General features: G+C 38.3%; 1 protein-coding gene across 1 annotated transcript in view; it reads left to right on the plus strand.

Annotated features, from left to right (window-relative positions):
* Positions 1-20,823, plus strand: part of IL23R (interleukin 23 receptor) — a 55,467-nt gene extending 34,644 nt beyond the window's left edge. The window contains exons 7-10 of the mRNA XM_021679975.1: positions 10,545-10,634; positions 13,564-13,669; positions 16,358-16,448; positions 20,170-20,823. Coding sequence (XP_021535650.1) covers positions 10,545-10,634; positions 13,564-13,669; positions 16,358-16,448; positions 20,170-20,823 — 941 coding nt within the window. The remainder of the gene's footprint in view (positions 1-10,544; positions 10,635-13,563; positions 13,670-16,357; positions 16,449-20,169) is intronic.
* Positions 20,824-25,885: the final 5,062 nt, after the last annotated feature.

Consider the following 25,885-nt stretch of genomic DNA (forward strand, 5'->3'; position numbering starts at 1 on the left):
AGGTGGAAGAAAATAGAAACCACAGCCACCCTACAATGAGTCTAAATGTAAAGTCTTTGTTTCCTAATGGGAAAAAAAAAAATCACTTAAGAGGCAAAAATGCTAGTTAAAATTAAATATCCCTGAAAACCTGCATCTATCCAATTTAATACGTAGCTAAGAGGAACCATAAACTTCTTCTGGTACAAATTTCTTCCAAGACACATTAAATGAAAAACGGTGACTATGTGTAGGGCAAGTGCTAATATTAAATCTTTTCGAAATTTCTTTTTTTTGTTGTTAGCAAAAGCAATGCAAATTTATTGTAATCTACAACCTAGAAATAACTGCTGTTTACATTTTTTTAGCTAATGTTTTTCCTGTGCACATATTTTTATTATTGAAGTATAATTAACATACAATGATAATTTTAGGTGTATGGCATTGATTCAACAATTCTACACATTAATCACCATAAGTGTAGTCACCATCTGTCATCATACAACATCCTTATAATATTATTTACTATATCCCCTATGCTGTAATTTTCATCTTCATGACTTATTTATTGTATAACTGGAAGTTTGTACCTCTTAATTCCTTTATCTATTTTACCCATCCGCCCCCCCCACCTCCCCTCTGGCAACCACCAGTTCTTTGTATTTAAGAGAGAGGTTGTTTGTTCATTTGTTGTGTTTTTTATATTCCACATATAAGTAAAATCATAGGTATGTGTCTTTCTCTTGTCATTTTTAAAATGATTGGTGTTGTGGTGTATATATTGTTTTATATCCCGATTTTCTTACTTAGTCTCCCTTGTTAAGTTAAAAAAATCTATTTAATGGCCACACAGTGTATGGATGTACTATAATACATTGAATCCTTTCCCTATTTCAACAATATCTAGGTTATTCCAATTTTTCCATTATCAATAAACTTCTTGGAATAGCTCTTTATATAAACTCTCCTTATGTGTTTAGATTTTATTGTATCAAGACTTAAGCACATTTTAAGATGCTTGACGCAAGTTGCCAAATTGCTTTTTAATAAATCTTTAATATTAATTGCTTTTTAAAAAGATATCTAGGAAAAGACAGTCGTTCATTTAGTCATTCATGAAATATTCAAATAGCCTCTACCATGCACCAGCCACTTGCTATGTACTTGCAGAATCTCCGTGAACAAAGGAGACAAAGATCTCTGACTTTTAGAGAAGACAGTAAAAACGATCATAAAAAAATAAATTACATAGCACTATAAATACCTTATAAATAAAAGCAGTAAGAATCAAACCTCACAACTGAAGTTTGAATTGCTTCACAATTGAAAAAATTAAAAGATACAATTTCTGGAATACTTTAAGTAACCAACCTGTTTGATAATGGGGCTTTTTGACCAGCCAGTTTTCCCACTAATTAAAGGTTCATTTATTTATGAAGAAAGCTCAGACAATAATGATCCTTCTGTAGGAATTTGTTATTTTACTTTCTAAAATCCTTATGTATGTATCACTGAGGTGATTTATCTCAAAGCAATGTGTTTTCAAAGTTATGCTGAGATGGTACTGCAGGGCAAATCATGCAGTAGATATGGCTTGTCCTGCAAACCCCCCAGCATTCTTCTGTATCGCTTTCCTTGGTCTTTAAAAACCTAGTCTCCAAACAAACAAACAAACAAACTCATTTATAGTAAGAGTTAAATGGTTTATTAGCCTTATTTTCTTTTTCTTCCTTAGAGTATTTGGACTTTATTTTTTTTTAAGATTTTATTTATTTATTTGACAGAGAGAGAGAGCACAAGCAGGGGGAGCAGCAGACAGAGGGAGAGGGAGAAGCAGGCTCCCTGCTGAGCAAGGAGCTGGATGTGGGGACTCCATGTGGGGCTCCTTGTGGGGCTCCATCCCAGGACCCCAGGATCATGACCTAAGCTGAAGGCAGACACTTAACCAATTGAGCCACCCAGGGACCCCGTATATTTGGACTTTGATGGAAAGCAAAGTCTTATACTAAAAAAGAAATAAATAAATCTCAGAATATAATATCAGGCTTTAGCAAACACACAGGAGAAGTTTCTCTAGATTGGAGATGCATATTTTTTATCCTGGTGATAAATAGTGTATGCAAATAATAGAAAATAAAATAGTATAATATAACTTATATATTATATAATTTATATATAGTATATGTGAATTATAAGATATAAATATAAATTATATATAATACATAAATTGTATTATATTATCTACAAAATATATAAATATAAATAATATAACATAAATAGATAATAGTTAACATCTATTGGATGCTTACCATGTGTTTGGTACTGTGGGAAGCATTTTACATATGAATTGTCCTTTACTTATCACTAAAGCCCTATAAAAGTTTTATTTCAATCGTACAGATGAAGATGAGGCCCGGGGAGGTTAAGCAATTTTGCCAAACATTATAAAGCTGGTAACAGTAAAGCCAGGGCAATTCCAGCACCCGCACTATAGCTTTGCTGGTCTTCCTCAGAGACCTAAGAGTGTCCTGTGTCAACCTCCTCCCCTCAGCCACTGAACGAAATCCTCCTCTATACATTAGCTAAAAATAAGACAATGCCAGGAGAAGTTCACTTTTAATGTAATGTTTGTTATGAAAATGCAAATACATGAGAGAAGAGGGAACCACAGGATGCTATCGACTAATTCTATATTGGCCTGAATACAAGATGTGGACGCAGGTTTGTGTTATGGCAATGAAAATGAAACCACAGGACTCTAACCTGGAAGATAGGGAATAGGATGGAGCAGTCTGAGATAAAGACATAGTACAGGTGGAAAAAGTGGTTCTCTTAAAGACAGGACCTCCATGGGCAATTCATAATGTGTTTTTCCAGCTGGTCCTGGTCCAATAAAATGTCTAGAAAGCAGTGCTTCTTAGAGTGGAGTCTGCGGACGATCTGCACTGGAAGTGCTTGGGTACGAGTTTAAAATGCAGATTGCTGAGCCTCTAGCCAAGTGATACTTCTGCAGTGAAGTATAAGGACCACTGCTCTAGGGGTTAGACACACCCTTTAAGAGAGAGAAGCATCATGAAAAATGATGTAGGGTGTGGGCAGGAAATGTGGACAGAAACGGGGAGACCTGATTGCCCAAGCTACTGCCTTAGTAATAGTGGTTTTGGGGGTCAGAGCAGGGTGGGTACATGAGAATTTCAGGCCATTATCTCTAGTACTATCTGGTCACCTCTCTGCTTCCTCTTCCTCCGGCCCACTGCTTCCTGAGTTACTGAGCACGCCAGCCCACCTGGGCAGCCCAGGATCCCCAGAAGCACAGGATGCAGGACCGTTGTGCCACTGAACCATCATGTCCCATGCTACCCACTCTGCCCAGACCCTGCCCTGCCTCTGGATGTGAAGCTTTGGTTGAAGCTCTGAGAACCACTGAGGGCTGCTGAAGTTGGAGCTTCTAGACTACCAACCTGGAAAGTCACTATAAAAAATTCCTGGGGTCTTTAAGCAGTACAGAAAGAGCCCCAAAGGGGAAAAGATCATCTGTGAGTGTAGAAAGCCAACACTGAAAATGTGGAAGTCAATTCCCTAAATTCAATAATACTGATTAAAAAAAAAAAGGTGAACAGATGACTTTTGAGCAGGAGTGTTGTCCAACTCTGCTGTATAAAGTCTCTTTGCAATGAAGGAAAGGCACAGGATCCATAATCCCTTTAATGACAAGTCAGAGGCCTGAGGGAAGGGCAGTCATATTTCATAATGATTAATTAACTTGCTTGAACTGCTACTTGAAGTAGGAAAGTTTCCCAGAGAAATCATATTATTCTTTTTTTGACAATTCTCCAGAGGAAGGCAAGTATGAGCAAGATATTAAACCACACTGTGTTTTCTTCTCACCCAACACCATTGGTTGTTGCATTACTAATGACTCCTTAAAGAATCTCATTAATTTTTCAGAACTTTTAGGGACTACAAGAGGAAAAAGAAACAAAAGTTATGTCAATGGAACTAAATATAAGTGATATTAAATAGAACACAGATTAGAGGCTGGTACACAGAATTGTACTTTTTCAAAAATTCTGTTACTTCTAATTAGAGGTTTCGGATTCATTCACATTGAGATGGATTATAAATGTATAGATTGATGATTACTAAACCAGGTTAAACAGACACACAGTGTTCCCTGAAATACTATCAGTTTTATCATCTGGATTTATTTAATCTTCTTCATGTCCTATTCCTAATAAAGAATCAGAGTTCTGTAGAATAGAAAAAATAATGCATAAGAGTTTTACAATCTCTCTGAGGTTCACGATATCCACTAATAAAGAATAAAGATTATGCTTTTCTATGAGGAAGTAATAATCTCCTGTATCAGTTTCCTATTGCTGTTTAGCAAGTTATTACAAACATAAGCCACATGCTATGTGGCTTAAAACAATACAAATTTACCATTTTATAATTCTGGAGGTGAGAAATCTAAAATCAGTATCACTGGGCTAAAGTCAAGTTATCAGCAAGGCTATGTTCTTTCTGGAGGCTCTAGGAGAGAAGCAGTTTCACCGTCTTTTCCAGATTCTAAAGGCTGCCCTCATTTCTTGGCTTGTGGCCCCATCTTCCATCTTCAAAGCCAGAAGCATAGTGTCTTCCAATCTCTTTCTCTCTGAACCTCCTGCCTTCTTCTTGTAAGGACTCTTGTGATTTCATTTGGACCCACCCCTACAATCTAAGATAATTTCCCAATCTCAAGTCCCTTTTGCTATTTAAATTATATAAATTATAAATTATATAAATGTATATTTGCTATATAAATTATATAATATATATTTATTTATAAATATTTAATATAACCACAGAAAATAATTATAAATATAGCTAAATATAAATATAACAAATAAATATTTGCTACATAAATTATATAAATATATATATAAACTCAAAAGTTCCAAGGATTGGGACATGGACATTTTGGGGGATGTAGGATGATCACTATTTGTCCTACCACATCTCCTCACCTATCTAACCCCAGCACCTATTACTGCAATTTTTACTGTCATTGTGATTTGATGCCAGCAAAATAATAATAATGAATAAATTGATTCTCTCAACAGAAAAGGAATTATTGGAAAGATAGCTAGAAATCAGTAGAAGGGCGGGCAAAATGGTACTAAGTAGGATACAAGGGAGAGCAGGAGCCAGAACCACAGCCAAAACTGCAGCCCATGAAGAATCTGGTGAGGACCCTGCAGCTGGCACACGGCCACTGCCTGCCCTGTGCCCTGCTTGGACTCCCCATGGTGTTACTGTTACCAGACCTTGAACATAGATGCTGCTATAAGAAATTTCTTGGAGCTGAGTGTTCTGTGCCAGTGGAGGGAGGAAAGCATCTGATCGGGTAGGTTTAGGTCATCTGCTTGTAGCTACTTGCTGGCAATGGGGAGAGGGAGTCTTTGTTCCATTGAGGCTTCCACAGTGGGAAGCCTTACCTGCTTCTTACCTATTTTAGGATGCCCACAAAGAAGTACGTCCAGGTGCTGGGCAACTAAAAAAATGATAAATGTCCACTAGACTATTCAGACTCAGGAATAGGCACATGCTAGGTTGCACTTTTGAAGAGTCTTAAACTACTGAGTAAGACTTGGAAGCTGCCCATTCCTGCACATAGAGTTTTGTTACACGTTGACATCAGACCCATGCCTCTGTGTATTCCATGTCACTTATGAAAATTTCCTGGGTTTGCCACTGCTTTTTACTTTTTCCTCTTCTTAATCTTTTTCTTTAAACATGTGATCACAATACATATATTTCTCTTTCTTACCTTCTTCTCCCTATACATACCAAGTACTTAGAGCCTAGGAACATAAGCATGAAGATAATCCCTTGAATACATCTAAGCACACCCTCCTATCCTTAATACACAAGGATGACACTGTAACTCATTAAATGATTCATCATTTGACTTATTTTTCTAGGTGTGGTAATGAGTTTGTTCTGACATATGATTTTCCCTGCCTTGTGCTTCCGGTGCCTATTCGATAGGTCTGCCCATTGTCTTCTGCTTTGCCAACTGACTCAGACTAGTGTCAAATCCTTATCCTTACCCTTAGCCCAATAATGTTGAATTCCAACCCTAGAACTAAACTGGCCTGGGGAAATAGCACGTAAACACTGTGAAACAGCTGAGATTATTAGAAGAAGGAGATTGGAAAGAGAGAACACAAAAAGAGATGTTTGTTTTTAAGAAAAATAATTTGAAAAACACCCGTTGTCTCTATTAATATGACACCTCTTATATCTAGAACCTACTGAAAGAAGGATCTAGAAAGGTTCTTGTGTCAGCTCTGGTCAAAGCCTTTAAGATATAGGCCTCAGGTAGCATGGCTTTGACACCAAGATTGGCAAAGGCAAAAGTAAATAAAGAAGACTTATAAATGTCCATACCCTTTGGACCAGTAATTCCGCTAACAGAAATCTAGCCTTAGGAAATAAAGAGAGAGACACCTGGGTGGCTCAGTCAGTTAAGCATCTGCCTTCCACTCAGGTCACGATCTCAGGGTCCTGAGGTTGAGTCCCACATCGGGCTCCTTGTTCAGTGGGGAGCCTGCTTTTCCCTCTGCCTGCAGCTTGTCCTGCTTGTGCTCTCTCTCTCTCTCTCTGACAAATAAATAAATAAAATCTTTAAAAAAAAAAAGGAAATAAGGAGAGATATAGAAAAAAGATTTATGTACAATGATATTTATCCAAAAACTAATTATATAATAAAAATTTGGAAACAATCTAAAAGTCCAATAATAGCAATAGCTAATGCTTATTAAGCTTCCAATCTGTGTAAGGCATGGTACTAAGTGCTTGATATGAACTATCCCATAGATCTCAGGAGTGAAGTGCTGTTATTATCCCGTTTTACAAATGAAGACACTGGTCACAGAGGGGTTAAGCAACTTACCCAGAGCCATGCAACTCCAGGTGGTGGAGCCAGGATTTGAAGTGAGTTTTGTCTGAATCCAAAGATGGCATTTGAAACCACCAAGCCAGACAGTTTCTCAACAGGGCAATGACTGAATAAATACAGTACAAACATGATGAAATATTAAATCGTTATTAGCATGACAGTTTTGAAGAGTTTTTAATAAAATGAGGAAATGTTCATGACATAATATTGAAAGAAAGAAAAAAACAAGACACAACACTTAGTAAAGAGAATGATCTTCACTAGGATACACAGATACTCAAGACTGTTAACAAATATTTTTTTTTAAAAATGATTGCTTCTAGTCTGTGAACAAATATAAAATTGTACTTTCTTCTCCATACTCTTCCATACTCTTCAAGCATCCTACAATTAGTGTGCCTTGCTTGTATAATCAAAGAAAATAGTTGGCTTTCAGAAGGGAAGTAACTGTAGGCTGGAAGATTCTAGGAATCCATGCTGCATGGGTCAGCCCAACCAGAGCCCATTGTGGTGTGGGCTGGAGTCTTAAAAGGCCAAGCAGCTCTAACAAACCGTGGCCAGCCCCCAGAGGAGCAATGGGTAAGTCTCAGCATGGGGGCAGCTGTAGCAGGACTGACCGAGCTGCCCCATCCAGAGCCATCCTGCTGTGGAAGAGAGGTTATTAATTAATGGAGCCAGTGACCGGCACAAACTACGTGTCAGGACTGGATGGGAATTTTCACTCTGACCGCTACCTAGGTGACTTCAGTTAAGCCATCTATCCTGTTTACACCTCTGTTTCTTCATCCGTGAAATGAGGACAATAATATTTTCTGCCTGATTAGGTTGTTGTAAGGATTAAATGAGAGAAAGCATGTAAAGTCTAGTACATTACCTGGAGAATATTCAGTACTCAATGAATGGTCACTTAAAAAGAATAATAAAATACACTTTGCCCCACGGTATAGACATAGAGTGAAAAGACTCAGGAGACGGATTTGGTGTCATCCCTCAGATACAGATGAAATACATTATGACTAAAACCAAGCACTTTTGAGCAGATCTGATTAAAACAGGCTGGCATTTGATAGGGTACAGAATGTAGCTATGTTATATGTTTCTAGTCTTGTTCAAGAATAGGAGACTACATTTTTTTTTAAAAAAACTACTCTAACTTCTCTCTAAATTTCGTTGAAACGCACTGTCTTTGGCAAGACTAATTCTAAAGTCTGATACCAGTTTGTATAAGATGCATAAAAATTCTTACCAAATTAGAGATAATTTGAGTTTCTGAGTATACTCAGGCATGTGCTGGGAGGGAAACAAGCAGGGACAGAATTGTCTCATTACGAATATAGCACCATAGATATTAAATTAATAATGAAAATATCATGAGATTTTTCTAGCACATTAGGCAACACACTGATGATTAGAGCTGATAGACATAAATGTTTTTTAGTTACAAAGTTTCTGTGTGTGTGTGTACATCATTCTGCGTCTGCGAATGCTTTTCTGCGTCAAAATACTTGGAAACACTATAAAATACTCACGGCAAGTGGATTAAGAGGATAGGATCAGGGATGGTTCTTTTTCTCTCCCTTTTATTTTTCCTCTTAAAATTCTTCTCTCTATTAAGGTTACTGCTTTTATAATGTTAAGTATTAGGTATGATTTAAAAGAAATGACCCTAGCCACTTGGTGGCAGTATACCATGAAAAATATACAATATACAGCTTCATTTCAGTCCTATGCTTAAAAATTTTGTCATTGGCTTGATTTCTTCTCTGACAATCTTGTTTGTAAATTGTCTTACTTCAGATATCTGATTCTTTGTGAAATTACCCTCTGATAATTAATCATCTCTTTTAAATGACTTTAATCTAATTTAAATTAATGCACCTGGTTGATTTGAAACTATGATAACAAAAAGACCCTAAAGGATGATTGTGTTTATTCTCCCTATCAGGACTAATAAAGCCCTAGTTAGATATGAACCTTATGTTTATGTGAAACAAGTTAATAACTGAAGTCTCACTGCTAAATAATCACCTGTACTTTATACAACAGAATTAAGTTAACCTGCATTAAAAGCCACAGCACCACATATTACTTTTAAATAAAAATGCTAATTATAAAATAATGAAAGTGAAAACAAAAATAATCTAGCAACATATGCTATAAACCCATGATCTTGCCAAGTTGAAACTGCGTTACATTTTAATGTAATATGTCTAGTCTTAAAATTTCAAAATAATGTAGATGCAGACTCCTGCTTGGGCTCCCGAAGACTGAACATCAGGCTACAAAATACTAATTTAGATGAATAAACCTGGCTGGGGACCATTGGGGCATAACCTTGCTCCCAGAGTTTGATGGAACCGCATACTTGGAAACAAAAGAGACTTAGTGAAGCATTGAGAAGCCAAAAAGAATTTCTGATTTGTCACAATTCACAGTGCAACATTTTCCTCTCACTGTAGAGAAGACAGAATAAAAACACAGAAAAGAACTTTTGGCTCTTCTGATGTTTTCATCTTCTAAAATTCCCTACCCATTGTTCTTAGAAAACTACTGAGCCCGTGCCTGCACCCAGGTCAACCTTTTTCAAAAATTTCCAAAGACCATAGGAATCTTTTTATTGAAACTCCATGATATTTTTCTCAAAGAGAGCTGTCTGGGCCACTTAGCTTGTTATACAAGCCTGTGATATCATGGTGGCAGTTAAAGCTGCCTCAAGTTGTGATTTCTCCCTGGCCCCATGAGTAATTCTTCAAAAAGAAAAATCTGAACACTAAAATCACAATAACTGAATAAATAGGGCTTGAGGCACTCTTGGGAATCCAGAGCTTAGAACCATTTTCAGGAATGTCTCTTGTCAGCTGGAAGAATAGTGTCCTTGAAGTCACCTCTGGAAGCTTTTAATTCTCAGGAGGGAGGAGATGAGTAAGAAAGCTCCAGGACTCTTTTGGGTTCAGACTGAAAGTGAGTTAGCTGCCAAGGCTGCTCACCACACCCCAGTCAGAAGCTTTCATTAGCCGTGTCCTGACAGTCTTTATGACTAGACAGGGCTGGCCAGGATCTTAGCCAGTGGGAAAGGAGCAGAGGGAAGTCATTAATAGCATTCCACCCCTGTGTTATAACCTCAAAGTGTCTGCTAATCAAAATTGGGCTTCTTCTATGGAGCCAAGATACTGTTCACCAACAGTATGTCAAAGATTGTGCAAAGACAAAAGTGACACATCTTGGAGTCTCTTTAGTAAACCTAAACTTTATTGCATCATCTGTTGGAAGGAATCAAGTAGAGACCAGTTATTGTGCATTTTTTGGTCAGTGAACTAAATAAAGCTCCTCGGTATTTGTTGCCTAGAAGCCTCATGAAATTAGAGGACACACCTTGAAGTTTTATAAACCCTAGGTAGTTTTTATTGTCCTTTCAGTGTTTCCTTCTTTAGGATTTGCCCAGTTAAATAAAAAGGAGAAGAAAAGACACAACACATACTTGAAGGCCTTTGCTTTTATTCAACTTTCAAGCCTATTAAAGTGTACTTTAATCATCTCCAAACAAGTGAAGAAACTCTTATAAGAATGTGGGTAACGTGAATGCAAAATGTAAGAAGCTCACCCTATTTTCGTTTTATTGAAGTTCCCCAGGTCACACAGAAATCATTCCAACATGATACTCAGAATTCTGGGCATCTAATTACGTCCATCTTTAAAGGACACCTTACTTCTGGTAAGAAAATACTACTTGGGTTTTTTGGGTAGTCTTTATTAATCATCCATTTGAATCCTCCAACTGAAAAATCATGTGTCAGGCATAAATTTCTTGATAATAAGATATGCTATATGATTTCTATAGGAAAATAATCAATAAAGATCCACTTAAAACTGAATTTAAAGAATGATTTAGGTGGACTTTGCCAGCTTTTGCTATGGGTTGAATACATTTTCATTTCAATGGGTGCTAGGGCTCAAGACCCCTAAACTCCTTCTTAAAAAAAACATTTTTTGAGTGTCTACCATGTGCTAGGAGGTTGTATAAATCATTTATTCAATCTTCAAAACAATCAGATGAGACAAGTGTCATATATCTATTTTATAGATGGGAAAACTGGAGCTCAGAGAGGCTAAGGAACTTGTCCAAGGTCACACTAAGTGACACTAAAATTCAAATCCTATTTTTCAAATCCTGAAATCTGTGCTCTTTCTCTTGCATAAACCAGCTCCCGTTTTGTTAGTATGACTCAGTATTTTCCTTTGATTAGCTTACCTAAATGTTTTAGGCATAAAAATTTATGAGATCAGGTTGTGCAATGGACAAATATAACTCTAAATAGAAATTTCAAATTGAAAAACTTTAGGCATAACTATTTCACCTCTGACCACTGGTAGACCACTTATCTCCCTGCATAGAAATCTGGCAGGAATAGTATGAGAATTTTTGCAGGTTACATTGACATTCTTGGGACTTTCATTCACTTAGTCAACAAATATTCATTAAGCAACTACTATGTGCCAGGCACTGTCCTGGGTAGGGAATCAGCAGTAAAAAAAATGAACACAGGCCCTGTCTTCATGGAGCTTCCATTTTGGACAGATGGGGAGAAAAACAATAAACAGAACAACAACAAGAGAAGAGTCAGGTGGCAGTTGAGTATTATAAAGAAACATGAAGCAAGGTGAGGCCACTCTGAATGTGTACATGTAAATCAATGAGCAAAGTGCTTAGGCCCCATACAGACACATACCAGGTCTGCACCTTGATATTTCTGTGGGAACTGGGGAGGCCAGGAGCTCACAGCAGCCCTATTAGATAGGTGTTATGATCCCTATTTTACAGAAGAGATAGGTGTTATGATCCCTATTTTACAGAAGTTATGTTACAGAGCACTTGAGTTTCAGTGAGTTTATAATTATGCCTTGAGGTTACAGGGCTGGTAAGAGGCAGAGCCCAATATGAACCCACATACCTCCGGTTGTCTCTTGATGACTCTGCTATATCCTTAGACCCCTATGCCTGGCAGCCTGGCCCCAGTTATTGTGGGACTTCTCTATTCTCTCCCAGGCACTAATGCCCAAAGGTATGTGGCACCATTAGTTGTATGAAATCTTCAGCAATAGAGTTTTAGTCCAAGAAAAACACTAATTCCATATCTCCCTTGGGATTTGGCGGGGGGGGGGGGGTGTGTGTTTGTTGTTGGTTTTTTTTAAGACTTATTTATTTGAGAGAGAGAGAGACAGCACGTGCACATGCAAGCTGGGGGAGGGGCAGAGGGAGAGAGAGAATCCTCAAGCCGACTCCCCACTGAGCAGGGAGCCCACCATACAGGGCCCAACACAGGACGGTCCCAGTGCTCAGTCCCAGGACCCTGGGATCATGACCTGAGCCAAAGTCGGATGCTTAACCGACTGAGCCACCCAGAATCCCCCACCCCCACCCCCAGGACTTTGGAGTAAGCTAAGCTACACTGGCCTGGCCCCTGCTCACCAGTTGGCTTTAGGAGAGGGACCAGGCAGCCTGGAGACCCCCAGGTGCATGTCAGGTGCAGCTGGGAAATAATGAGGGCAGGGCCAGTGAAGTGTCTGCCACATAGTAAGTATCTGATAAATATTTGCTAAAGGGAATGAGGGAGGAAGGAAGGAATGAGAGATGGAAAGGAGGCCAATATCCATCATCACTCAGAACTCCAGTGTGATAGTCATGTCTCAATGATAGTTTATATTTGAAAATAGAAAACAAGGGACACCTGGGTGGCTCAGTTGGTTAAGCGTCTGCCTTCAGCTCAGGTCATGATCCCAGGGTCCTGGGATCGAGTCCCACATCAGGCTCCTTGCTCAGCGGGGAGTCTGCTTCTCCCTCTGCCTTCTACTCCCCCTGCTTGTGCTCTCCCTCTCTATCTCTGACAAATAAATAAAATCTTTAAAAAAAAAATAGAAAACAGGATTTTTTTTATAAACTAGGGAGAAAATGTGATGAGCCTAGTAGGTAACATATGTTGAATATATCATATTAATTACTTAAAGATTTGGGGTGATTAAGCAATGCTTCAAAACGCAAGAAAAGCATTGTTTTTAAGATAAAATGTGAGCGCAAGATATATAGCAACTTGAATTTCTTTCTCATATATTGTTTTAAGTAGAGCAAATGTCCTTTCTCGGCAGAAAAAATTCATGAACAATACATTTTGAAGAATGGTGACAAGTTCTACATAACTTCTGTCTTGCTCGAAAGGTTAAAAAGAAAACCCAATAAACCTCAGTTGTGATTGTGGCCAGCTTTAGACTCTGTTACCAGCAATTGGGAATTTTCACTTGTGTCAGACAAAACAAATGAGGTTCATCACTAAACCCTTTTATAAAATATGCATGCACAAGCTCAGAAAAAATGTCTAATGCTGACCACATCTGCCAGAGATGCACTTCTAGAAACCCACTGATACCAGATACGTGCGGCCCAATTTTCTCAGAAAAAAAGGTATTGTCGTGCATTTTGGAAGGACAGTCACTATACACACAGCCCGAGGTAAAAGTTAATTTTGTTCTCCCCTTCCCTTTTTCCTTTGAGATCAATGAATTTTGCTTTGCACAGAGTAGAGAGAACAATGATTCTGACATCGCATGGACACTAATGCTTAGCTAAAGTTGTTTTTTCTTTCTTTCAGACAACAGGCAACAAGACATTGGACTTTTATCAGGAATGGTCTTCTTTGCTGTTATGTTGTCAATTCTTTCTTTGATTGGGATATTTAACAAATCACTCCGAACTGGGTAGGTTTCTGTAGAATTTCTATTTTCTGATTTAGACCATATATAGCAAACCGAGTCAATTCAGTTATTTACTAGGAAAACCCATCAACATTTTTTTTTAAGATTTTATTTATTTATTTGAGAGAGAGAATGAGATAGAGCATGGAGGGGGGGAGGGTCAGAGGGAGAAGCAGACTCCCAGCTGAGCAGGGAGCCTGATGTGGGACTCTATCCCAGGACTCCAGGATCATGACCTGAGCCGAAGGCAGTCACTTAACCAACTGAGCCACCCAGGCGCCCCAACCCATTAACATTTTTAGTCAGAGAAAGAAAAAAATAAAATGAGCAGTGTTTAATGATTACCAACCCATGCCAAACTCTTGACACATGTCATTCATTTAATCCTCATGATGGCCCTGCTGGGAAAACCCAAAGGCTTATTTTACAGATCACTAACTTTAGGCTTCAAGAGGTTAAGTGGTTGGCCCAAGGTCACTAAGCATTAAGTCAAGAGCCCAGACCCGGCTGACATCACAACCCACGTTCTCTCCTTTGCTACACAGCCTGCTCACTGTGCCTGGATTCTTTAAAGTGGTTAGGTCATAACCTGCCTCAAATCCTACCCAAACAAATCCTCTGAATCAGTGTGAAGAGAAGTGTGGCAACATCTGAATTCATCACTTTGATACCAGTTGTGTTGGTGTGTTAGCAACCAGCTCCCATGACCATTCTCCTTGGCCTTCGATCACTGTTTTCCAATATGGAATTAGTAAAGATCAATGCCTAGTTATGGATAAATGAGGCTTTGAGGAAAGCAAAGCCTTCCATTTTCTAAATTTTACTAGATGTGTTGAGTATTTCTAATCTGTGAATAGACAGTTGTTTGATGTGGCAGTCTCCCTGTACAGCTAACAACTCACAAATTTTAACCATACGAATGTTCTTTAACTGATGGCACTGAGTTTATCTTTCTTGCCATCACTTGCTTCATGAGATTATTTTTCTTTCTTTTAAATTTATAATCAAAAGGCAGTAGGAAGATTTAGAATGAGCTATTCTAAGTAAGGTGCACTTGTGATTTTTTAAATTTACGTAGGCTTTTCTTCAGAAGTTAGTGATATTTCAAAATTTAAATTACCCATTAATAAATATATCCCTGATATCATTATGAGGTGGGCAAACTAATATAAAACTTTGTTTCAGGTAGTTTTAAAAACATACTTGATTATAAAGCCCCTCTTAATGTTTGAACTTGTATGACATAAAAATATTAGTATTTATGTTATTGTCCAAAGATACTGTGAAATTTTAAATAGCATTAAGCTTGTTATAATAACCTAAAAATTAATTTCCAGTTGGCAATTACAAATAAGAAAATAGGACAATTCTTTGCTGATTTAATTATTTAAATAAGTATTCCTTTTAAAAAGATAAATGAAACGAGACCATTTCAATACAACTATTTTATATATAAACAGACACTGTTATTTACTATAACTATACATTACTTATAAAAGCCTTACTTCAGAAACAAAACTGGAAAACATTTTAAACTGAAACCAAAAATGGGTAAATATATATATATGTATATGTATGTATGTGTGTGTGTGTGTGTGTATATATATACACACATATATATAGATGTTCTCACTGTTATCAGCAGGCTGTATAAAAACTTTTCTGTAATTGCATGAACTTACTAATCTGTTCTAATTTTAAGTATAGAAAGAGAGTGTGAACTAGTAAAAAAGCTGAATCATAAAACATTATATAAATATGTGTAAAGAAATTATTTTTACCCTACAGTTCAAGGTCAAATCGAGTGAGCAAAGTTCATTCAGCATTTTGGTTGTTACTCAGTAGAAGTCCTTAGAAAACCTGCTGAAACAGATAAACAAGTCTGACCTGTTGCTAACAGGTACTTTGTTTACAGGTAAAAATGTGCTAGAGATCAGTTTAGTCTAAGTTCCTGTTGCAACCTCTGCTCAAGTCAATTTGTACTATAAATACAGAAAGTGCTTCTAACACAGTGGCAGGGCCAAGGGTAGCTTGGGGAAGAGGTGGTGTGTTCACAGCTTCTCCCTTTTCTTTCCATCACCCCACCCCAGTGGTCCTTAATAAGCACACAGCCCAAGGAAAAACCAGTGTTCTCACTGTGCCACACAACTGCAAGACAACTTCTTCAGCCTCCTACTCTATCCACATAAACAACGTTTGGACCCACCCCTATCACCTCAACCCTATATGGAATCAGTACAAATTCAGAATTAGAGGAGCTAGAATTATACCTTTTTATTATATAGCATTCTCTTCTTCAATATTTTTCTGTGGCTATGGTCAACTTGGAAAGCTCTGCAAAATATCCCTTACATTTTCCAAACCTTTCCACACTGATATCTACTTATAATGGTTAACCATATTTAACATGCATACAGTTTTACTTCCAGGGTGGTTCTCCCACTTATTGAATCAGTGTGAGTGTTTTGAAATGTTCTGGCTCATTAGAGAAAAGCAGAGCAATAGAGGGAGGAGGAAATCTGAAAAGATACTGAATCAACTTCCCACTTAACTTTCTAAAGTAGGAGATGGAAATCTGCATCAGGAAGTTTTATGCATTCCATTCCAGTTGATTTCCTGGCCTCCTATGTGATGGCCTTCACCAATCTTTAAGTAAAATGCTTTTTCTAATGTGTCATTTTTATTTCCTAGAATTAAAAGAAGAATCTTATTGCTAATACCAAAGTGGCTTCATGAAGATATTCCTAATATGGAAAACAGTAATGTTGTAAAAATGCTACAGGTAACCAAATACCATCAAATAAAAACTAAGTGGTGGCTAAGAGTAAAAGTGCAGTCCAATAATTAGAATAGAATTTCTGTTCAAATATATAAATGTGTGTACATTTTAGCATAATCGTATAAACATACTTCAAGGCAGAATTATACATATTTCAAATTATACTTAAGAGAGATGAGGGCATGAAGTTAGGGGAAGGAAAGAGAGAAGGAAGAAAGAAACAATGCTATTCAAAAGAGAAAAGAGAAGAGGAAGCTTGTGGGCCAGGTGTCAGTCACCTGGTGGCCAATAGTTGATAGATGACTTTGGGGACAAAAGGAGAAGGGTAGAAAAGCTCAATAAAATGAGGCTCAAAGACACAAAGAGGCTTCTGTTTTACATGAAATTGGAGAAGCAGGTGAGATCTGCTTCATTCCTGAGGTCCAATGGATTTGAGAAAATAGATGTGAGAGGACTGTGGGAGATGGTGTCACCAGGGCTGGGCCAGGTTTCCATCTCAAAAAGAAGAGAAAGGTGTGCTGGGAAGACCCGGAGACTATAGGGGACTTTGCCAATTATGGAGGAACTGCTGCTGATTATGGAGAAGGGAAAAGATTCTGCTATGTGTGCTCCTTCTACTTTTTGGCAGTCTGGTTCCACCAGTAAGGGGCTCAAAACCCAGCTGATGGGACAGACATATCATCCAAGTATTGCAGTGCATTGACGTAAGTGCAGTGACAGAAATGAGACCAAACATGATGGGGGTATACAGGAAGCACATGGAAAGATGAGAAGGAGTTGCTTAGGAGAAACAGAAAATATTCAAAATAGAGAGGACAGCATGAACAAAAGCACAGAGTGAGAAGAGCTTGTTAGGTGTTGCTTTATTGAAAAGCTTGATGTGAGGAGTGGTTGGTATATTGCTGGAATGGTGACTGGGATCAGATCATAGAAGGTCCTGTTATAGAACTCAGACTTCATTCTGTTGACAACAACGTTCAAACTTTAAAAAAAATTAATTTTGCCCTAGAAACCCTTTGTTCTTTTCTTTCTTTTTTTACGAGTGGAGGGGGAGGGGCAGAGAGAGAGAGATTGAGAGAGGGAGAGAATCTTAAGCAGGCTCCATGCTCAGCACAGATCCCAACACGGGGCTTGATCTCACAACCCTGAGATCATGACCTGAGCCAAAACCAAGTGTTGGACACTTAACTGACTGAGCCACCCAAACACCCCTAGAAACAGTTTGTTCTAAAGATGTGAGGACGACAAGTATTTATAAAACAAATAAAAGTGGCTTTGTTTGGCACTCTTATGAGCCCATTAATCAACTCCTTACCCAACCCCAGAGAAGTCCCCAAGGTAGTAGTTCTCAGCCTTGGTTACATATTGGAATCCTGATGCCTGGGCTACATCCCAGGATCTCTGAGAGAGGGAGGGCATGGAGAGACCCAGGCATCAGTATTATCCAAAGCTTCCCAAGTGATTCCACTATGCAGCTGAGGTTGAGAACACTGTTAAGGGGTTGAAAACTACTGCTAAAGACAATTAGGAGTAACTAAGGCCTTTTCCATTGGAATAGACAAGGTCCTAGGAGAGAAGCAGAAGAGGAAGGTCAGAGAATGAGCATCCTGAGGTTAAGAGCAAAGAGTCAAGAAGCAAGGAACCATGGTGCTAACCACTTTGTAGAAGGTCTATAACATTCCATGGAACGTGGCAAGGGGGAGGTCACTGGTGAGTTGAGAAGTGATTAGGAAGTGAAGAAGCAGAGGTTGAGAATGAAGACAATCTTCTAAAAGGGAGTAGAGAAAGGAGCTATGCTGACACGTGGTCAGCTCTCATATCCTCGTGCAGTGAATGAACAACAGTAGCTTCAGAGGGATGTGAGTCAGAAGCATGTTTATACTAAATTGGACAGGCTTAAGAGGGACTATTACAGAGAAAGAGGGAATATTGACCAAACAAGACTGTGAAGAGGAGGGGAGGGGATGGTCTAAAGGGGTGAGATGGAAAGGTTCGCCTTAGGCAGAAGGGAGGATTCCTGTCTCTGGATACTTGAAGGTGAGAAAGGGTGTGCACATGGCTGATTTTGAAGGAGGTAATGTTGCCTAATAGTGGAGGGGTGATTTAGAACAATTGAACCCACATATGTGACGAAGTACATAGTTAACAAGTAACTGAAGGACAAGCATACGTTCATCAAACTACAGATAATAAATACTGTAATCTTATATTCCTTCCACTTGGTAGTTCTATCTTGTTCCTCCACTAATTATTATCCAAGGGGACTGCGGATTTTCTGTGGCTCAGAGAATTGTCCCTGACCTTGTTGTGGTCAGGTCCTCTTATTCCTTTATTGCCTTCATTCTGGAATGGTCCCTGTTGCTCTTCTGTGTCCTTCACTACAGTCTGACTCCCACCCACATCACTCAGTTGCCAGCCTGAAGTAAGGAAAATACCTCCTTCTACAGAACACAGCCACCTTGCATTCTTCGTTTCTTATTGCATGTCTAGATTCTTTGACTTTCATCAGACCTTTGACTACATGTGTGCCCTTCCCAACCCAAACCTGGCATGTTCCCTAAGGAGGCTGAGCCTGAAGAAAATTTGAATGACACTTCATGCTGCTTTATTCAAGGTCTTTCTTTTTGCCAGAGTTCCTTCCCATTCTGGGCTCCTGGAATTAGAAAGAAACCTTCAGATGAAGTTTTGTTTTCTGCCAAAAGACTAAGGGTTAGTGTTCTACTCAGCTTGCAATGCTATCACAGAATACCATAGACTGGATGGCTTAAACAACAAACATTATTTCTCACAGACCTGGAGGCTGGTAAGTCCAAGATTAAGACACCAGGAGGCTGAGTTCCTGGTAAGAGCTCTCCTGAAGATAGCCACCATCTTGCAGTATCCTCACAGGGCAGAAGGAGAGATCACAATCTCATGTCTCTTCTTATAAGGGCACTGATTCTATTCATGAGAGCTCCATACTCATGACCTAATTACCCACCAAAGGCCCCACCCCTTAATATCATCACACTAGGGATTAGGGCTTCAACATATGAATTCTGTAGGAACATGAACATTCAGTCGATAGCAAGTGGCTATAATTTTATAACAGCATTGGGTGGGAGTTATTTGCCTTCAGAAGCCAGCCATCAGGTGTGAGGTCTCGAGTCATTTTCTTACCCAGAAGAGTCATCAGGCTTTTACACAAATGAAAACCTTCTTCACTGACCCTCCTGTTCCTGTCTGAATTGTAAGTAGCTGCACATCTTTAGAACCTCAGCACAAAGCATTTATTACTACCTTATTTGAAAATAGAAGCAAAACAGGATTCTCCCACCTTCCTTTCTTTTATTTAAGCAACGAGATATTTTCTTGTAGTAATGCTCCATGATATTAAGAAATATTCCAACATATTAAACTTCCAAATATTAAAAGGCCCTGAAATCATATGCAAGTTAATATGCAAGATACATCTTTCTCTTTAAAATTTTTAAACCAAGACATGTGCGCAAAACAGGGATTATTTTTATTATTCCTTTCTTCAGTCTCTTCGTGGGAGAATTTAATAAAGACTTGGAATAGAGGAGGATAACAAAAGGAGGAAACTGTATGGGAAGAGAAACAATATCAGAAGAGGGAGGGGAAAGGAAAGCTGAGGGAAAGCAGGAGTCCAGTCCTTATTTAATTATCCAGTTAGCTCCTTTAAATGCCTTTTGTAAAATAAAAATAAAATCTTTCTTCCTAGGAAAAAAGTGAATTTATGAATAATAATTCCAGCGAGCAGGTCCTATATGTTGATCCAGTGATTACAGAGATAGAAATCTTTCTCCCAGAAGAAAACAAGCCCACAGACTACAAGACAGAAAAGAATACGGGATCCCTGGAGACAAGAGACTGCCTGCAGAAGTCACTACTCACCAACACTACAGTTGTGTATATTCCTGGTCTCAGCACTGGGTATAAACCCCAGATTGCAAATTTTCTCACTGGAGGAAACCATCTCAGCAAAAATGATGACACATGTTCCTCAACTCTCAAACCACCGGCTGATACCTCAGACCTGGGGGAAAATGCCAGGTTTAAAAGATACCCTAATTTTGCTTTTTCTGTCTCAAGTAGGAATTCGCTAAGCAACACACTATTTCTTGAAGAATTAAGCCTCATTTTAAATCAAGGAGAATGCAGTCCTCTGGACATACAAAACTCAGTTGAGGGAGAAACTGCCATGCTTTTGGAAAATGCTTCACCCAATGAAACTATTCCAGAACAGACCCTGTTGCCCGATGAATTTGTTTCCTGTTTGGGGGTCCTGAATGAGGAGTTCCCATCTATTAATTCTTATTTTCCACAAAATATTTTGGAAAACCACTTCAATACGATTTCACTCTTGGAAAAATAGAGCTGCATAGTCAAAGTTAATATAGGAAAACTGCCTTGCAATCTGAAGTTGGGTCTCCTCTTTAGTTTAATTCTGCCCTCCTTTTTAAAGTTAGAGAGATAAGATCCAAAGATGGAACATACTTCATAGTCACAAAGGAAGCACCAATATTAGGTACACCTTCTGTATTTTTAAAAAAGTATCAACAATTATATCCTTTTTATTTCCCCTCATTGCAAGGCACAGAACAGATCTCTCTGTTGTACGAAGTATAAATAATACAAGATATGTGGTGGTGAAATAAACATTGAAAATTGTTCTTAAAAATTGAGATATTATGGGGTGCCTGGGTGGCTCAGTCGTTAAGTGTCTGCCTTCGACTTAGGTCGTGATCCCAGGGTCCTGGGATCGAGCCCCACATCGGGCTCCCTGCTCTGTGGGAAGCCTGCTTCTCCCTCTACCACTCCCCCTGCTTGTGTTCCCTCTCTTGCTATGTCTCTCTCTGTCAAATAAGTAAATAAAATCTTTTAAAAAAAATTGAGACATTAGTGTTTGTTTGCAAGGGGAAAAGCAAGTTTAATTTTCATTTTATGGCTTAAAATTCTCTTGGGTAGGTAAAAATATAGTCCCCAACAACAAAATAAGAATAGAATCTGAGAGCATTAATTAGCATGTTTGTTGTATTATTTTTTTCTACTACTTTCTTTTCAGGTATTAGGGATTTGATTTTTCTTTATTTTGATTTTGGACTAAGAGTTATAAAACAATGATGTGATGACATGATGAAACTGTTGTCTTCATTCAAGTTAAGCGTGATGGCACTGTCGTCCTGTGGTGTAGTTGGTGTATTAACTGAAGTAGCAGATGCAGTATCAGCAAGGTGTAATTATTCCTTTTGTAATCAACTATATATATATATATATATATATATATATATACACACATATATATATATATGTCAACTTATATGACATATAAGATATATGTCAGAAAATTATTGTTAAAACAAGTATTTGTCCAAATCTGGGATGGCAATTCTTGCCACACCTACCATTGCCCCATAGCCCATGTCTCCTGCAGACATCACTAACTGATTACCACAAGCCTTTCTGCTAAGCCTTAAGGTAACCTCAGAATCCTCTCAACATGGTGCTCCTGACAGCTACACTCAATAAGGTCTAGGACTGGAAGTGAACTGTATCTGCCACCCAGGTCAATACTGAGAGATAGGTGATCTTAAAATATGAAATGCATATTTTCAGTGGAAAATGGTACTCAGCAGACTTCTCTATTTTTTTTTTAAGAGAGAGTGCGTGAGCAAGGTGCGGAGGGACAGAGAGAGAGAGACAATCACAAGCAGGCTCCACACTTAGTGAGGAGTCTAATATGGGGCTCAATCTCAAGACGCTGAGATCATGACCTGAGCCAAAGTCAAGAGTCGGTCACTTAACGGATTGAGCCACCCAGGCCTCCCGCAGACTTCTCTATTCTGATTAATTTTTATGGTCCAAGGAAAAAATGTTCTAATGATCAGAATAATTTGAAAATAGGGTAGATTATGCACTGAGTTTCTCTTTTTCTTCTAAACAGTTGTCAACAATAAAAATTTATATTCAGATTAAATAGTTTAATTTTATTATAACAAATTGAGCAGTTAATCAAAAAAAAGGACCAGTTGCCTACTGTGTGTTTAGCACATGAACAAGCTATTTTGTTTTGTTTTGGCTTTTTTTTTTTAATTAAAAAAAAAAACCCTAAAAGCAGTTGTGCTGTCATTAAGTGTCCCCATGAGGAAGATGACCATACTCCCTGGTTTATGCTGGTTTATGGTCTGTTGCCCCAGTGTTAATTATGACCAGTGCACCCTTTCACTCTTAGAAGCATCCCATCTGGAGGATAAATCATATGGTTGCTCTATCTATGAATACTTTAATGTCCAGCATATAAGCAATTTGTTATAATTCACTTTTTTTTGTATTGACAATCTTTCTTTTACTTTATATCATGTACTAAAGCCATTTGCTCCAAAATGGAACATTACTATTAACAATGTAAAAAACGTATCCCTTGCTATGAATTTCTATTCTATTTATCCTAAAATATGTGTATATTTGTTGTACTTTACATATTCTAAAAGGAATATATTTTAAATCACTAATGAAATGCTAATATTAAGAATGACTTGTAAATGATCATATGCCTTTCCTTTATTCTTCTTCGAAGGGAGAATATAATGAAGCAAAAAGGCAGGTCGTACTTGGGATAGAAATAGCAAAAGACTGAGACAAATCTTTGATGTTTACCAACCTGATGAAGACATCAGTTAACATAGGAAGAATATTTTCATAGTATATTTCAGTATAATTGTAATCTGCCACACATCAGAAAAGCTTTTGTCAAGCTTAAGGGACTGCAGCATTATTTGATCTACGTATGCTTCCACTGTAGTGAGCGCTTCCTTTAGAACTTCTTCTTATCCCCTGGAGTGAGAAGGAGGTTCCTTTCTCTTCCTATGGTGTCTCTTCCATACCCACATCACTGTTTAGCACAGAGAAGATATTTCTAGTTCCATCTCTGCCATTAGCCCTTGTTGGTCCCAATGAATTAAACACGGAGGCTATACCTATAATGGAGGCAACGTACCTGCCATTGCTCCAACTCAGGGAAAGTTTCAATTGTTTCATCACAATGCAACCTTGTCAGTAAGAAACGGTTTTCTTTCTGTGATTCTTTTATTCAACAACTATCCCCTGAAGTATTGAATGTGCAAGGCACGTTGAGCAATACAGATGTCAACAAAACCAGCCAAGTCCCTGCAGCCTTGCAGCTTATATTCTAGGGGCAAGAAACAGACAATACATGTCCTTCAAGGAGCTTACATTTTAGTCGGGAAGGGGATAAGGATAGGGCTGGAGAGAGGCAGAAAAAAATTGAAGAAAAATTCCAGATAATAATAAATGTTGTGTAGAGAGGTAAAATGAGGTAAAATAGTGGAGAGTGATTTGATGGCCACTTTTTGCTGGGCAGTCAGGGAAGCTCTCTCCCAGGGAAGGACACTGACGTTGCCGTCTGAATCACAGGTAGGAGCCAGTGTGTGAGAATCAGCTTGCCACTTTAAATTCCTTCTATTGAAAAATTCTCCAGTGGCTAAAATCTCTACTTCTTTGTCTCCTGTACAAGTTGGCCCTAATCCCACCCCCTTGCCACCTCTCCATTCTCAGTCAGAATCTTCTGTAGATTTTGGGGACAAATGTTTATCTTTTTATCTTTCCATCTGGCTTATTATTAACTTTCTTTCTCTGAGTCTCACAATGTTTGTAAGTTGCCGCTTCCTAAATGGAGATGTCACGCTTATTGGTATGGGTTAAGGAGCAGGAGGAAGAAAGAAAGAGGCAGAAAAAGTCTCTCAACATACCACTGAAAGGGAAGAAGGGGAGAGAAATACAAAAACAGAAAAGCAGATTAATTTTCAGTAATGCTGAAGGAAAATGGAACCCCAGTTCCAGACAATACTAAAGCTGATTAAGGGACATCCAATTTCCTCCTGTTCTAGAATCTTCCTCACACTTTACCTCCCTTTTCTTATATAGAAGCAATAGGGGGAGGCACAAGTGAAGTATAGTTTGGGGTTGTTTTCTTGGTGTATGTGTGTGTGTGTTTTATCATTTTTTAAATTAGGAATGTGTTTTTACCAGAGTTAGATATACAATTGATGATATAAAAAGGCTTATGAGTTTTAGCATGTGGTTCTCATGTAATGTGGGTTACTGTTTGCCCTCCTGGTTCAATCAAAGCATTTTCCCAGCTTTTTTTCTTTTCTTATATTTCCAGTCATTCTCCCTTTGACATAGAGGCAGCAAGTGACCGTGGCATAGAGCAGAGGTTTTCAAAAATAAATTTTAGCAACTGATACCCTTTCTCCAAATGAAATCTGTTGCAGAAGCCCAAAATTTAAAATAGATGAAAGCAATTGCTGAAACAGATGTTGAAGGTCATGCCTGTCTCCAACAACCCTCTTCTGCATCAGCCTATGCCTGCAGGATGAAAATCCCAGGCTGGGGATTCTCTCTTCCAAACCTGCGTGACCGGGGTCCTGGCCCTCCTTGAAAAACCTGTATTTGGGGATTGTACCAAACCCTCCATCTCCAGCCAGAAGACTGTCAGCCCAGGTGAAGGGGACCAGAACACCCTCAAACCTCCTTACTTCCTGAACAGCTGCATAAAAAGGATCTCTCTCTCAAAGACTGCTCATAGAGGCAGTTCTATATGCAATAATTAACTTGTTTCTTTCCAATTACTTTATCATAAATGTTTGGGTTTTGTTCAAGATTTTGCTCTTTTTGTGATCACTGAGAATAAAATACTGTGTAGTGAACGTAATTAGATTTTATAAACCCAAAGATTGTCAAATTGTGTTGCGGTTTATCTTTTTACAAAGTAATTATACCAATTATAGGAGGTGACGTTTTAATGGGAAATGTTATCCACTAGGCAGACACTACTGATTTAAAATAAAAGAAGTGATTAAAAACAATTTATGAATTTCTCTTGGGTAAAAGCATGAAAAACCAATATAAAATAATTGGATTCTGATTCATAGAGTGGATTGTGTAACACATTCTTGGAAGCTACAGTTAAGGCAATATTTTTTTTTTTTTAAGATTTTATTTATTTATTTGACAGAGAGAGACACAGCGAGAGAGGGAACACAAGCAGGGGGAGTGGGAGAGGGAGAAGCAGGCTCCCAGCTCTGCGGGAGCCCCGATGCTGGACTCGATCCCAGGACCCTGGGATCATGACCTGAGCCGAAGGCAGTCGCTTAACCGACTGAGCCACCCAGGCGCCCCAGTTAAGGCAATATTACAAGGAACTCCAACAAAGGATTGATAGAATGTTATTATGTCTCTTTCCCACTGCTAAAATTATACCATTAAATCCCAATTAATGTTTCATGTTAAAACTCCTTTAGCCATTTGCTAATTTCATTTTTCAACTTAATTTAGGATAAACACTCTGCATCTTTTATATCTAGTATTTCCATCAATTTTCTGAAGATGCATTTCCTTTATGCTTATATTCAGGA

The sequence above is a fragment of the Neomonachus schauinslandi genome, chromosome 4, assembly GCF_002201575.2.
Source record: "Neomonachus schauinslandi chromosome 4, ASM220157v2, whole genome shotgun sequence".
Classification (NCBI taxonomy): domain Eukaryota; kingdom Metazoa; phylum Chordata; class Mammalia; order Carnivora; family Phocidae; genus Neomonachus; species Neomonachus schauinslandi.